The 16,894-nt window shown below is 32.7% G+C and overlaps 2 protein-coding genes across 2 annotated transcripts in view; one reads left to right on the forward strand and one right to left on the reverse strand.

The window, feature by feature from the left end:
- The window catches only part of LOC141447018 (metabotropic glutamate receptor 2-like), a 531,413-nt gene that overhangs the window by 184,074 nt on the left and 330,445 nt on the right, over positions 1-16,894 (reverse strand). The gene's annotated exons all lie outside the window — the stretch shown is intronic.
- LOC141447016 (uncharacterized) lies at positions 5,971-8,578 on the forward strand. The gene is made up of 3 exons (XM_074114155.1): positions 5,971-6,239; positions 6,353-6,532; positions 7,869-8,578. The coding sequence occupies exons 1-3, from the start codon at positions 6,186-6,188 to the stop codon at positions 8,094-8,096; spliced, it is 462 nt and encodes a 153-aa protein (XP_073970256.1). The 5' UTR covers positions 5,971-6,185; the 3' UTR covers positions 8,097-8,578.

The following is a 16,894-nucleotide window of genomic DNA, read 5'->3' on the forward strand; positions in this document are numbered from 1 at the left end:
ATCTATATTTATAAAGGAGATATAAGGTGATAAAGTTTGGGATCTTTACATTTCCTTCAAATTTCAAATTGCTGTATCTCCTCTCTGAAGAGGGTAAATCCTGCGAAACTTTGTACAATTATAGTACTGTTTTTCCTCTACAATTGTGCATAATTGCAGCTTTCTATCTGTATTTATATGGAAGATATAAGGTGATAAAGTTTGGGATCTTTACATTTCCTTCAAATTTCAAATAGCTGTATCTCCTCTCTGAAGAGGGTAAATCCTGTGAAACTTTGTACAATTATAGTACTGTTTTTCCTCTACAATTGTGCATAATTGCAGCTTTCTATCTATATTTATAAAGGAGATATAAGGTGATAAAGTTTGGGATCTTTACATTTCCTTCAAATTTCAATTTGCTGTATCTCCTCTCTGAGGAGGGTAAATCCTGCGAAACTTTGTACAATTATAGTACTGTTTTTCCTCTACAATTGTGCATAATCGCAGCTTTCTATCTATATTTATAAAGGAGATATAAGGTGATAAATTTAGGAATCTTTACATTTGCTTCAAATTTAGAATTGCAGAATCTCCTCTCTGAAGAGGGTAAATCCTGCGAAACTTTGTACAATTATAGTACTGTTCTTCCTCTACAATTGTGCATAATCGCAGCTTTCTATCTATATTTATAAAGGAGATATAAGGTGATAAAGTTAGGAATCTTTACATTTCCTTCAAATTTCGAATTGCTGTATCTCCTCTCTGAAGAGGGTAAATCCTACGGAACTTTGTACAATTATAGTACTGTTTTTCCTCTACAATTGTGCATAATCGCAGCTTTCTATCTATATTTATAAAGGAGATATAAGGTGACAAAGTTTGGGATCTTTACATTTCCTTCAAATTTCAAATAGCTGTATCTCCTCTCTGAAGAGGGTAAATCCTGTGAAACTTTGTACAATTATAATACTGTTTTTCCTCTACAATTGTGCATAATTGCAGCTTTCTATCTATATTTATAAAGGAGATATAAGGTGATAAATTTTGGGATCTTTACATTTCCTTCAAATTTCAAATTGCTGTATCTCCTCTCTGAGGAGGGTAAATCCTGCGAAACTTTGTACAATTATAGTACTGTTTTTCCTCTACAATTGTGCATAATCGCGGCTTTCTATCTATATTTATAAAGGAGATATAAGGTGATAAAGTTAGGAATCTTTACATTTCCTTCAAATTTAGAATTGCTGTATCTCCTCTCTGAAGAGGGTAAATCCTGTGAAACTTTGTACAATTATAGTACTGTTTTTCCTCTACAATTGTGCATAATTGCAGCTTTCTATCTATATTTATAAAGGAGATATAAGGTGATAAAGTTTGGGATCTTTACATTTCCTTCAAATTTCAAATTGCTGTATCTCCTCTCAGAGGAGGGTAAATCCTGCGAAACTTTGTACAATTATAGTACTGTTTTTCCTCTACAATTGTGCATAATCGCAGCTTTCTATCTATATTTATAAAGGAGATATAAGGTGATAAAGTTAGGAATCTTTACATTTCCTTCAAATTTAGAATTGCTGTATCTCCTCTCTGAAGAGGGTAAATCCTACGGAACTTTATACAATTAGAGTACTGTTTTTCCTCTACAATTGTGCATAATCGCAGCTTTCTATCTATATTTATAAAGGAGATATAAGGTGATAAAGGTTGGGATCTTTACATTTCCTTCAAATTTCAAATTGCTGTATCTCCTCTCTGAAGAGGATAAATCCTGCGAAACTTTGTACAATTATAGTACTGTTTTTCCTCTACAATTGTGCATAATCGCAGCTTTCTATCTATATTTATAAAGGAGATATAAGGTGATAAAGTTAGGAATCTTTACATTAAATTCAAATTTCGAATTGCTGTATCTCCTCTCTGAAGAGGGTAAATCCTACGGAACTTTGTACAATTATAGTACTGTTTTTCCTCTACAATTGTGCATAATCGCAGCTTTCTATCTATATTTATAAAGGAGATATAAGGTGATAAAGTTAGAAATCTTTACATTTCCTTCAAATTTCGAATTGCTGTATCTCCTCTCTGAAGAGGGTAAATCCTACGGGACTTTGTACAATTATAGTACTGTTTTTCCTCTACAATTGTGCATAATCGCAGCTTTCTATCTATATTTATAAAGGAGATATAAGGTGATAAAGTTAGGAATCTTTACATTTGCTTCAAATTTAGAATTGCTGTATCTCCTCTCTGAAGAGGGTAAATCCTACGGAACTTTGTACAATTATAGTACTGTTTTTCCTCTACAATTGTGCATAATCGCAGCTTTCTATCTATATTTATAAAGGAGATATAAGGTGATAAAGTTTGGGATCTTTACATTTCCTTCAAATTTCAAATTGCTGTATCTCCTCTCTGAAGAGGGTAAATCCTGCGAAACTTTGTACAATTATAGTACTGTTTTTCCTCTACAATTGTGCATAATCGCAGCTTTCTATCTATATTTATAAAAGAGATATAAGGTGATAAATTTTGGGATCTTTACATTTCCTTCAAATTTCAAATAGCTGTATCTCCTCTCTGAAAAGGGTAAATCCTGTGAAACTTTGTACAATTATAGTACTGTTTTTCCTGTACAATCATGCATAATTGCAGCTTTCTATCTGTATTTATATGGAAGATATAAGGTGATAAAGTTTGGGATCTTTACATTTCCTTCAAATTTCAAATAGCTGTATCTCCTCTCTGAAGAGGGTAAATCCTGTGAAACTTTGTACAATTATAGTACTGTTTTTCCTCTACAATTGTGCATAATTGCAGCTTTCTATCTATATTTATAAAGGAGATATAAGGTGATAAAGTTTGGGATCTTTACATTTCCTTCAAATTTCAAATTGCTGTATCTCCTCTCTGAGGAGGGTAAATCCTGCGAAACTTTGTACAATTATAGTACTGTTTTTCCTCTACAATTGTGCATAATCACAGCTTTCTATCTATATTTATAAAGGAGATATAAGGTGATAAAGTTAGGAATCTTTACATTTCCTTCAAATTTCAAATTGCTGTATCTCTTCTCTGAAGAGGGTAAATCCTACGGAACTTTGTACAATTATAGTACTGTTTTTCCTCTACAATTGTGCATAATCGCAGCTTTCTATCTATATTTATAAAGGAGATATAAGGTGATAAAGTTAGGAATCTTTACATTTCCTTCAAATTTCGAATTGCTGTATCTCCTCTCTGAAGAGGGTAAATCCTACGGAACTTTGTACAATTATAGTACTGTTTTTCCTCTACAATTGTGCATAATCGCAGCTTTCTATCTATATTTATAAAGGAGATATAAGGTGATAAAGTTTGGGGTCTTTACATTTCCTTCAAATTTCAAATAGCTGTATCTCCTCTCTGAAGAGGGTAAATCCTACGGGACTTTGTACAATTATAGTACTGTTTTTCCTCTACAATTGTGCATAATCGCAGCTTTCTATCTATATTTATAAAGGAGATATAAGGTGACAAAGTTAGGAATCTTTATATTTCCTTCAAATTTAGAATTGCTGTATCTCCTCTCTGAGGAGGGTAAATCCAGCGAAACTTTGTACAATTATAGTACTGTTTTTCCTCTACAATTGTGCATAATCGCAGCTTTCTATCTATATTTATAAAGGAGATATAAGGTGACAAAGTTTGGGATCTTTACATTTGCTTCAAATTTAGAATTGCTGTATCTCCTCTCTGAAGAGGGTAAATCCTGCGAAACTTTGTACAATTATAGTACTGTTTTTCCTCTACAATTGTGCATAATCGCAGCTTTCTATCTATATTTATAAAGGAGATATAAGGTGATAAATTTAGGAATCTTTACATTTGCTTCAAATTTAGAATTGCTGTATCTCCTCTCTGAAGAGGGTAAATCCTGCGAAACTTTGTACAATTATAGTACTGTTTTTCCTCTACAATTGTGCATAATCGCAGCTTTCTATCTATATTTATAAAGGAGATATAAGGTGATAAAGTTAGGAATCTTTATATTTCCTTCAAATTTAGAATTGCTGTATCTCCTCTCTGAAGAGGGTAAATCCTACGGAACTTTGTACAATTATAGTACTGTTTTTCCTCTACAATTGTGCATAATCGCAGCTTTCTATCTATATTTATAAAGGAGATATAAGGTGATAAAGTTTGGGATCTTTACATTTCCTTCAAATTTCAAATTGCTGTATCTCCTCTCTGAAGAGGGTAAATCCTGCGAAACTTTGTACAATTATAGTACTGTTTTTCCTCTACAATTGTGCATAATCGCTGCTTTCTATCTATATTTATAAAAGAGATATAAGGTGATAAATTTTGGGATCTTTACATTTCCTTCAAATTTCAAATAGCTGTATCTCCTCTCTGAAATGGGTAAATCCTGTGAAACTTTGTACAATTATAGTACTGTTTTTTCTCTACAATTGTGCATAATTGCAGCTTTCTATCTGTATTTATAAGGGAGATATAAGGTGATAAAGTTTGGGATCTTTACATTTCCTTCAAATTTCAAATTGCTGTATCTCCTCTCTGAAGTGGGTAAATCCTGCGAAACATTGTAGAATTATAGTACTGTTTTTCCTGTACAATCATGCATAATTGCAGCTTTCTATCTGTATTTATATGGAAGATATAAGGTGATAGAGTTTGGAATCTTTACATTTCCTTCAAATTTCGAATTGCTGTATCTCCTCTCTGAAGAGGGTAAATCCTGCGCAACTTTGTACAATTATAGTACTGTTTTTCCTCTAAAATTGTGCATAATCGCAGCTTTCTATCTATATTTATAAAGGAGATATAAGGTGATAAAATTTGGGATCTTTACATTTCCTTCAAATGTCAAATAGCTGTATCTCCTCTCTGAAAAGGGTAAATCCTGTGAAACTTTGTACAATTATAGTACTGTTTTTCCTGTACAATCATGCATAATTGCAGCTTTCTATCTGTATTTATATGGAAGATATAAGGTGATAAAGTTTGGAATCTTTACATTTCCTTCAAATTTCGAATTGCTGTATCTCCTCTCTGAAGAGGGTAAATCCTGCGAAACTTTGTACAATTATAGTACTGTTTTTCCTCTACAATTGTGCATAATCGCAGCTTTCTATCTATATTTATATAGGAGATATAAGGTGATAAATTTTGGGATCTTTACATTTCCTTCAAATTTCAAATAGCTGTATCTCCTCTCTGAAAAGGGTAAATCCTGTGAAACTTTGTACAATTATAGTACTGTTTTTTCTCTACAATTGTGCATAATTGCAGCTTTCTATCTGTATTTATAAGGGAGATATAAGGTGATAAAGTTTGGGATCTTTACATTTCCTTCAAATTTCAAATGGCTGTATCTCCTCTCTGAAGTGGGTAAATCCTGCGAAACATTGTAGAATTATAGTACTGTTTTTCCTGTACAATCATGCATAATTGCAGCTTTCTATCTGTATTTATATGGAAGATATAAGGGGATAAAGTTTGGAATCTTTACATTTCCTTCAAATTTCGAATTGCTGTATCTCCTCTCTGAAGAGGGTAAATCCTGCGAAACTTTGTACAATTATGGTACTGTTTTTCCTCTACAATTGTGCATAATTGCAGCTTTCTATCTGTATTTATAAAGGAGATAAGTTGGGTCCAATTATGCCTCTAGCCCAAAATCCACACCAAACAGTGACACGTTGTGGATGCATTTGTTTTTCGATAATCACATGTGGGTTCTCAGAACCCCAAAAGCGGCAATTTTGGCGATTAACAATGCCATCAAGGTGAAAATTTGCTTTATCGCTTAGGATGATTTTGCTCAATAATGAAGACAGGTTGTTCTATTGTGTAACGCTCCATTTTTACTAACCCTAAACTGCTAGCTGTCGAATTGTTTTTTTGTTTTTTTAGGGTTGGTAACACTTTACTGCACTAATGGCAACAAATTCAAAGCTTGTGTTAATTTTGGGACACCCTTTAAAATATCAGTTTTGAAATTTCTTATGAATGTTCGATCAGTAAAACTTCAATAGTTAGTTAAGGTTATCGATTAGTTGGGGATAACAGTTGTTACAAAGAACCTTCCACAGTCAGCTTTAAGTTCATTGATTCAATATTGATTAGAATTTATATTTGCTGTTCTATTTTGTGTTATTTTTCTAGATTGTTATTTGCTTACTATAAATAAGAAATATGTGATGGCAAAAATTAAGAAAACAGCAGTTAAATGTTGTCCATTATGTCAATTGAAGGTAAAGTTTTTGTTTACTTTTAACTTTTAATTCATTATGTTTGTAGTAAATACTAATTGATGATAATAGTACATTGATTGCTACAATAATAAACAAAACCCCATTATTTTTAGGTGGGTGTTGCTTCTAAAACTTGCCCTGGATGTAAACATTCTTACGCTAATGCTAAACAAAGTCAAGCACAATCTGCTGCTGAAGAAGCGTTAGGTGCTAGACGAAGGAGAACAGAGAGAGTCAAAAGAGTTAAACCAGATTATTATGATGCATCAGAATATGAGAAAAAAACAAGAAAGGTAATTAAGTTAAATTGTAGATAGATTATTAATTTATTTTAGGTTCGGCTGATGGATATGTTACCTGTGGGTTAATACTAGTAATTAGCAGTGTAATTGATAGCTAAAACAGATATACTGGGCTATTACAATCAAAGCTATTGAATTTCAAGATTGAACAATTATGGGATCAAATTGTAAGATAACCTGGACAACCTAGTAAACATCTTGCTTTACTTATAAGTTATTACTTTCGTTTCATAGTTGGTTACTAAAAATTTACTACTGTACTGATGAAAATAAAAACATCTGTATCATGTGAAATATTAATTTCTCTTAATGTTATGCTTTAGGAGGTCTTTTAAAGTTATAATCTCCTGGGGAACTAACTTTCACCTCACACCAAACGTTTCTTTTATAGAATCTGTAAGCGGTGGCTAATGCATAGGTTATATATTTATCTACGTTTTCTCCGTATTTGTAAAACCAGACCTGGTACCCTTATTTTTCCTTTTGATTGCTCCTAGAGCTGTTTCAAAAGCTTGGTTTGGTCATTCGTAACTATTGGCTTGTGTTGGATCTACAAGTATCTCTTTCCGCTTAGTAGTGTGGAACTAAAGAGAAACTTACGTTTGACAAAGAAATCCTATTTTGCAAAAACTTCTGATGGAATTGTAAAGTTTTTTAATAACAAATAACAATGCTAATATTGTAAATGTAGCCCATCATATTCTCAAGTCGTTACCCATTTCGCCGAACAATTAGATTACAAGCATATAAAGGAAATAATTTTTTTGAAGAATAAGATATCAGCCCTTGTTCAGAATAAATGGTAACCCAATAATGTCAGAGTAGAGCCGTTTAAAGCCAATGCCATTATAGCTCTATTCGAATTTTCTGCTGTGTTAATGGCGAAGTTAGAAGTTGAGTATTGATATTTGGAGAGAATATTAGTTATCTATTCACTAAAAAAAAAGATAAGCGGCAAATATTATTACTCGTTGATGTTGGAATCAACAGATATATTTAATGGGAAATATTCATACTGGATAAATTTGAGACTATAGGTTGATATGTTAGTAAAATTTAAAGAATAACAATATTATTTTTACTTTTTCCAGTACACAACCCTAATCGCTTGTAGATTAGGACTAGCGTTCGACCTACATTGTCCATCTGACGAACCACTTCTGGAAAAGGGAAATGTCATACTTATAATCGACCTAGACGTGCCAAGTTCCATGTCTTATTTTAAGCTCTTAAAAAAATGCTAATGATTTCTGAATATTATTATGTTTAGATTGTAAAAATTGCATCTTTCAATCACTAAAATCTCTTTTTGTTTCACTTGTTATAGAAAACTCTAGTAATTGGTAACAAAGAATTGCGCGGTCGTCCATTGAGAAATGAATCTCTTAATAAGAAAAAAAAGAAGAAAACTTCTAAAAAAGAAAAAGAAGAAGTTGAAGCTGTTGAAGAAGAAGAAGAACCTCCACCAGTATTAACCGCTGAAAAAGCTAGACAATGTTCCATCATATTGGCCGAGATAAACAGAAAATTCATGTGCACTACTTGGAGAGTGTGATTGGATGAAGATTTGATGAAGTATTTTGAAGAAATTGCCTATTTCAATTAGTAATACTTTGTTCATATAAATTGGTAGCATTCCACTACCAATTTCATTGCTCAGAAAAATGAATTGGCCTAAATAAAGTGAATTGGCGTGTTCTTTTGAAACGTGGTTTGATTTTGGAGTTTTAACTGATGGCGGAGTTTGGGTTAGTCGTATTCTTGGGTTTCAAATGATTAAAATAATTTGATAAAAGTACCATCTAAAAACTTGTATCACCATTGAGAGATATCACTTAACATTGCATTAAAAAGTGGTTGTATTAAGTTGCATTGAGAGTTGCAGGAGCTAAACAGTTGCTCAATTTAAAAAAAAAAAACTTTTTGTTTTTTGCAAAAAGAGATTTGAATTTTCTGTTATGAAATGTATTTTTCGGTAACATTAAGTGCTGTTAAATAAAGAGTCCAATCGCAAAGATTGGTACATGAAATTGAAAAGGCTTATCTTATTTCTTGTTTTACACATTCATATCTTCACTTTTAAAAGAGTGAAAAGAGTGTTTTAATTTGATTATAGTGTTATAAATGCAAAAACCTCAGTGGTCTGTTATTGAGATATGTAGATCATTTCAGTTTTGTACCTAATCAGAGTGCTCAAGGTTGAACTGCCTCAATATGAGTAGATGTTCCACATCTCATTAGCAAAAATAAAAAAAGAAGCACATATTTATGATTAGGATTCGCAGTGGGCCCGAGCCTAACGTAAATCTTTACTCCACCCCATGCCAAAACCTTCCTCCCCTGTAACAGTCTTTGAATCTGTCCACAACATCCTAAAGATGAGTTCCAAACATTCCCTTGATAGTTATCCTTGAAGTGATAACCATTTTTTCCAAATTCTGAACTCGACTCGATCTTTTCTAGACTGTGTAGCCAAACGTGTTCATGCAAAACTCAGTTACATCTTACTAAGGAGAGAAATACATCGTGTAAAACTTCAACTGTAAAACCTTTAAACTATTAATTATTTCTATTAGAACTTAGTGGATTGAAAAAATTAAGAGGTAAGATATGATTACGATTTTTACTAATCGAAATTAAAAGTGATTTAGGTTTCAAACATTTTATTGTGATGCTTTATAAACTGAGAGGACTTTTCAAAACAGTTTAATATGTTGTTCTTGATAGCTCATTTTAAATTAATTTATTTTCACGCACTGTTCGCAGGTAAAAGGAATGTGCACTAGGAATATGGAAGCAAATTTGAGCTGGAGATTAACAAGGAAAGAACTAAATATATGAACCTCAAGATCCCAGCATGAAACATGCATTTATAAATAGAATACCACCATTTCTCAGTGTGCACTGGCTTCAAGAACCTCTGAGTCATCAATAGCCAGTAGTAATTAAGTGATTGCAGAAATAAAAAAAGGATAGCGGCAACTAATCCAGTTGCCAGTTACCAATAAAAGCATTGTACTTGAAGCAACAGACCAGAAAGGCTATAAAACTGTGACCGACGGTCGCATAACCTAGGAGCTAATAAAATAAAGCGAACCTATGTTAAGATTATAAGAATGAAAAATTCTCCGTAAAATAAATTAATGGGGAATGGAAACCTGAAGCAAAATAACCTAGTAGCCCACATAAAGAAGGATAATTGAAGTGACTGGGTCACGTAGAGCAAATGGCCGCAGAAAAAAAAATATCTGGTGAGTCAGAAGGCGAGTATAATCCTTGGGTGGACGAAGGTTGTCGTAGATGACCTTCCAAAGATAAGGATTAGAAGATAACGCCCCATGAGATCTACTGGAATAGGACAACGTTATTAGGAGGCCTACGTCCAGCTATGAATTTTAAGCAAAAAGTAAGATCAGTATCAGCGAATTGAATATTTCAAAAGCCTTGACATATCTATTGTCCAGTATCCGAACTATCAAATATATCTTAAGTTCATACCGTTGGAATGAGTACTCTTTAAAAAGCAAGCAGTTATGAAAGGGACTTTCACAGATTTCTAGACAAATTCCAGAACAGGATTGGTATTGTAAAACAAACTTAGTGTCAATAGATAAATAAATTTTGAGTTGGAAATAATTTTTGGTAACTTATAATACATTTATAGTTATAGAGATAATTCTCACAATTACAATTTTTAAAAAAATCTAAACAGTATTACCCGTTTTACTTGCGTTTGCCTTAAACTTGAACCAGACTTGTAGGCTGTTAAAATAGCAATGATACCAAGTCAAATTCAGGGCAAATGAGTGAAGTGAAATTATTTTGGAAATCCCTTTAACGTATCCGATTGTTGCTCAAAATGAATAATTATATATTTATTTTTATTTTTTAATCAGTAATAAGATAAAATAAAAGTATTGTAAGGCAAACCATTTCCAAGAAGTGAAGATGTTCAGATTCAATGAGAATATAGAAGTGCAAACTACCAAACACTTAATACGAATTGTATGCAAAAAATAATATTGAACAATCATTTTTTGAATCTTACCTGTAAACCTCTTCTGGAGCTAATCATTTAATAATTTGAAGAATCTGCGTTCCTAGTCTGATAATCACAAGCAGATGAAAAATTTATCACAGAACTTGATTGCAAATGAAATCCGATAAAGAACGAAAATGCAATTAAGAATTATTTTTTTTACACAAGATTGGAAGAGCTACCTGATATTTCACATTTTTAGTCACTTTTGTATTTGATAAGAATCAATTTAAACTTAGAAATATTAAACGCCATTTCACTGCTAAGTGGTATCAGTGTGGATAACTATATATATATATATCCATAAAACATTTATTAAAGTTTTTTTTTTTTATAAATTAACACAAAAGGTCGTTAATAATTATAATTCAATATTTTTATGTTTTTTATAATTACTATTTTATTTTGTAAATTTCTTTTTTATATAAGTGTAAACTAATTTCAATTCATGAAAACTCTATTGTGGTGGCATAATTGCTGTAAATCTAGATATTGTGCTGCAGTCAAATTGAATGTATGGTTCGGAGTTAAATTTAAGTTTTTTTTCTTTTTACATCTTGAAAAATTGAGGACTGGTTAATCGGCAGTTTATTAAGGTAAAGAGTTTACTTAATTTAATTTACTTAGAGAGTGATTTACTTCTGCCAGTTTCTTTTATTAGATATTAACAAATGCCTTAAAGAACCTGAACTTAGACTGCCATATCTTTTACTTCTTTAAATAATGAATTAACATGCCTGATTATTATTTTACTTATAATATCTAAGAGTCCTTAAAGCTTAGCAAAGTCAGGAAATAATTTGTTTACTGAAATTTTGCAGAAAATAATTTAATTGAATGATTTAAAAATTTAATTGATTTGATTGCTTATGGGTAAAAAAAGTATGGCCGACTGCTATTTATTACGTTCATAATTTTATTCTATGCTGGATTTTTCTTAATTAGAGATTCTGGTATTTTTTTTTTTATCTGAAAACATGTGAAAAGTATTAATATTTAAAACATGTTTATCAGCTTCCCTCCTCAATAATTATTGAAGTATTTCTATACTTTTAAAATATACTGCATTAAGGTTCTCAGATTGATTTATTTCAACTTCAGATTTACTAATTAATTCTAATTATTAGCACCAAACTGATTGAACCATCAACCAAGGATGAATGAAATACCAAAACCATTCAGGGATAAAATAAATACGCCTTTTTTCAACGGGTAAAATTAGCGGTGTCATCCAGTACTATGGACCTGACAATATTTTCATTCTAGCTAAAAAGTTTTGAAATAATGTCCATCTCGATTAAAAGATCTTCAAAGCATGTTTTTTTTTTATTTTACTTCATTAAAAGCTGACGCTTTTTTTTTATTTAAAACTAAGGGGAAACAATTAAAATTTTATTTTTTTTTGGTATGTTTGAATTACTTCAGTACATTTCTTTCATCAAAGTGCTGGTAGCAAACCCATCACCAGCCTTGCAAGTGTTAATTTGCAAACGCCAGCAAAAGAGGTTCTATCTAAAAACGCTTTTTCCTTCTATCCTCGATGTTAAATTTCTTTTTTTTTCCCACCCTTTATTTTTTATTTTTTAAAGTGACAACGAGTAAAAGAACTTAACCACCATCTCCGAAGAGCATTATCTCTTCCCACAAAATTGAACCGGATCGATTACACCCATTTGGGGGTTGTCCCCCAATGTACGGATTCTCTCACGTACTCACTTTATTTTGTTACTCACACTTTTATAGCTCTCTCAATCCCTACTACAGTTTTTTTTTTTTTTTTCAGGCCCTTTACTACCATATACCAAAGGATTGTATATGATCAAGTAACTTTTTAGCCTAACCTTATTCCTCTTCTAGAATTTCTTTACCACCAAAAAAATAAAATGTTCTTCTCTGTCAACCCTTAAGAAAGTCGTGTCTCTTGAAAGAGGTGGAAATATATTGTATCAGTGAGCTTCTTTTTTTCGTTTAAATCGATAATTTGTAAAATTGCTTCCAACTGAGGGCAGGTAATGGGCGAATAAATTGATTTTAAGAGCTACGAAGCTACCAAAATCTGAGACTTTTTAATATATGGCTGTTTGCCAAATGTAACATAAATTTTTTGTATTGTTTTTCTTACTTTTTCTTTTGTTTTTTTTTTTTCCTTTCTCTTATTTCTTTTACTTCTTCTAAGAGAAATATTGCGATTTGATTGATGTTTTTATTTTGGGCTTTCACAAGAGAAAATGACTTTGCAAAATTTTTTGTATTCCAAATTTATGGAATATACAGGGTGACCAGAGTTATATGCTCCACCCACTTTTTTTTTTAACGGCGGGAAATTTCGAAAAAATAAAAAACACGTATTCAATCATTTTTAGTCTAGTTTATTTTCAGTGATTGACCCATTTTTTTAAACCCCTGTATCTCGAGATACAGCATCCAACTTTTGTTTTTCAAATGGAACGTTATGTTTTTTGTTGCATATTTTTGTAGTATTTGATCTCCTAAAAACAACGAAATTTTTTTTTTTGAAATCGGTTAGGTTTTTCAAAAGTTATGGTAATTTAAAATATGAAAAACAAATTTCAGTTTACTGTCAAAATTACGTTATTTTTTTTAAAAGAATCTGTTCAAACTGGGCACAACCAACGGATAGGCAAGCCAAAACTCTGGACTCCCACGCTTTACTTGCAGCAGCACTTATGGTAGCGAAGTCAAGATCCAGGCAGGCTAGAGTAATTCGACGTTTCAGATCATCGACTGAAGCCACGGGATTAAGGATACTTTACACTTTATTTTTTTAGGTATCCCCACAAAATATAGTCCATTTGGGTCAAGTCAAGGAGATCGAGGTGGCCATTGGATGGGACAATGAGTCCTTACGCACTTTTAATGGAAATTTCTGCCCAGCTAACCTCGAACCACTCTCGCCGGGCAACCATCTTGTTGAAAATACATATCTATCCGACGTTGTAGATGAACATCTTCAAGCGGAACTGGCAAAATGTCTCTTAAAAAAAGTTAGTTACCTTGCACCAGTTAAGTTCTCCCTGTAGAAGTGTGGACCGATTAGTTGATTTCCTAAAAACTCCACACCAAACGTATGTAGAAAAAACAACCTGAACGTCGAATAACTCTAGCCTGCCTAGATCTTGACTTCGCCACGATAAGTGCTGCTACAAGCAAAGCGTGGGAGTCCAGAGTTTTGGCTTGCCTATCCGTTGGTTGTGCCCAGTTTGAATAGATTCTTTAAAAAAAAAATAACGTAAATTTGACACTAAACTGTTTGTTTTTCATATTTTAAATACCCATAACTTTTGAAAAACCTAACCGATTTCAAAAAATTTTTTTTCGTTGTTTTTAGGAGATCAAATACTACAAAAATATGCAACAAAAAATATAACGTTCCATTTGAAAAACAAAAGTTGGATGCTGTATCTCGAGATACAAGGGTTTAAAAAAATGGGTCAACCACCGAAAATAAACTAGACTAGAAATGATTAAATACGTGTTTTTTATTTTTTCGAAATTTTCCGCCGTTAAAAAAAAAAGTGGGTGGAGCATATAACTCTGGTCACCCTGTATACATTTTTTAAAAATATCATTTATTTAGTTACAATCAACGCGTTTTGCTTTATAAGCAACAATGATAACAATAAATAACATTCATACATATCAGAGTGGGGAGAAGTTACCCAGCGGTAACACTCCAAAAAAAATTCTAAATTCTACTGACTCTCTTCATCAGAGAGGAGATCGCAAGACCACACTGTCTTTTAAGACGTCTAGGAAGTGTTGTCTGGAAATGTTCTTGAAGATACATAGATGTACTAGTGTTTGAATGTTAAGATGGAATTGACTAAAATACGACCCTCGTATAAACAAGATTTATTGACAGATCTTAGCTAGATACTAATTTCAACCTTGATGCTACCTTCATTTAGACTACTGCTGTTAAGCAGTACAATGATCTTACAACTGAACAGAACACTAAATTTCATATAGCTAGTGCTCTAAATTCTTGCATTAAATTTATTTTTATTGTCAGAAAAGATGCAAATATTTACTACTCATCTTTTATCCCTTTTTTTGGCATTGGCTTTCGCCGTACAGCGAGCATCGTCTAGGTGCTAATCACTAGAATATCACTCACTCTCCATTCTTACTTATAAATACATTCGCTTCACACATTCATCCCTCTACTGTATCCAACTATTTACATAAACCTTACAACTAATGGATGGATCAGTACTCTACGAGGGTCGTTTGAAAAGTCCGTGCAAAAATAAAAACTACTTAATTTTTTGGGGTAAACCTTTTTTATTTTTCAACATAGTCTCCTTTTAGGCTTATACACTTCGTCCAACGCTGCTCTAGTTTGTTGATCCCTTCCGAATAATAGGATTTGTCCAAGTCTGAAAAATAGCCATTCGTTTCTGCAATCACCTTCTCGTTTGAATAAAATCTTTTTCCCGCCAGCCATTTCTTCATATTGGGGAACAAATAGTAGTCCGAGGTAGCCAAGTCTGGGAGAATAGGGGGGATGTGAAACGAGTTGGAACCCTATTTCCATTAATTTTGCGACCACAACTGCTGAGGTGTGAGCTGGTGCGTTGTCATGATGGAAAAGGACTTTTTTGTGGGCCAATCGTGGGCGTTTTTCTTGCAGCTCGGTTTTTAAACGGTCCAATAACGATGAATAATATGCACCTGTAATAGTTTTACCCTTTTCCAGATAGTCGATGGGGATTATTCCTTGCGAATTCCAAAAGACAGTCGCCATAATCTTTCCAGCCGAAGGAACGGTCTTCGCCTTTTTTGGCGCAGATTCCCCCCTTGGTAACCCATTGTTTAGATTGTTCTTTGGTCTCAGGAGGGTAGTGATGTATCCATGTTTCATCCACAGTGACGAAACGACGCTTAAAGTCCTGCAGATTTTTCTGGAACAGCTGTAAACCATCCTTGCAACACTTCACACGATTTCGTTTTTGGTCAAGCGTGAGCAATCGCGGCACCCATCTTGCGGATAGCTTTGTCATGTCCAAATGTTGATGCAAAATATTAAGTACCCGTTCATTCGAGATGCCCACAGCACTAGCAATCTCACGCACCTTCACTCTTCTGTCATCCATCACCATATCATGGATTTTATCAATGATTTCTGGAGTAGTAACCTCAACAGGGCGTCCAGAACGTTCAGCGACACTTGTGCCCATATGGCCACTCCGAAAATTTTGAAACCACTTATAAACTGTTCTAATCGAAGGTGCAGAGTCACCATAATGTTTATCAAGCTTCTCTTTAATCTCCTGAGGCGTTTTGCCTTTCATAAAGTAGTGTTTAATCAACACACGAAATTCTTTTTCGTCCATTTTTTGAAAATCACTCGACTTCCTCGATTCAAACGAATGTCAAACACAAAGAAATAGACCGATCTGGCTGAAACTTGGTGTGTGTTCTTCCTAGAGATGCTACTAACTAAACATAACCTCGATACGCGCCAGTGGTGCTATCTCTCTGACTTTGCACGGAGTTTTCAAACGACCCTCGTATATTCCTGCCATCCTTACAGCTTAACCGAAATTAAAAATCACGTAATCCTTCTCTAATCATTTTCTTGCATTCATTCTAATCGGCTATAACTTTTAAATACATTCATATTTCATTGCTAGCTCTGCTATAGATTTAAGCACATTGATGTTGGTGGAGAATATACAATTTTTTTTGAGAGGCATAATGTTCTACTGTTCTCCCCAAAGTCTACTTGTTTACAAAGTCTAAAAGTTAAATACACAGGTATCGGTTGTCAAAAGGGTTTTTAAAATATTATAGATGCTACGATAGCCAGGAGGTTGAAGGTTAGATTTGCAAAACTAAGTTGAACTATAGTAGTGGGTTTAATTTTGTAGGCCTTGGGTTTTATAGTTAATGGTTTATATTTGAAATTTTCATCTCAAAATAATTTAGACAAACACCTTACACCAGAGACATCTGGTGGCATGTAATTGAATTATAAAATATCAGTGTTCAGTTCTTTAAAAAAAACACTTTCATATTTAGTGAAATGAAATGAAATGAAAGCCATTTATTAAATCATTTAAACAATACATTTAAATATTTAAATCAGCTAACGCTGTGGCACCCCTAAGGGGAATTTGAGTTGCTAATCATTAAAAATAAAATTTATCTGTTCTTAGTTCAAATCAAATAATCTTCAACATAAATGTACTTTTTTTTTTTTTAATTCAAAATTATTTAAATTTATATAGTCTTAATAAAATAGTTTAAAAAATATTAACTTACACAAAAATACTAATTTAAACAGAATT

The sequence above is a fragment of the Rhodnius prolixus genome, unplaced genomic scaffold, assembly GCF_049639745.1.
Source record: "Rhodnius prolixus isolate KJV_2025 unplaced genomic scaffold, Rpr scaffold_7, whole genome shotgun sequence".
Classification (NCBI taxonomy): domain Eukaryota; kingdom Metazoa; phylum Arthropoda; class Insecta; order Hemiptera; family Reduviidae; genus Rhodnius; species Rhodnius prolixus.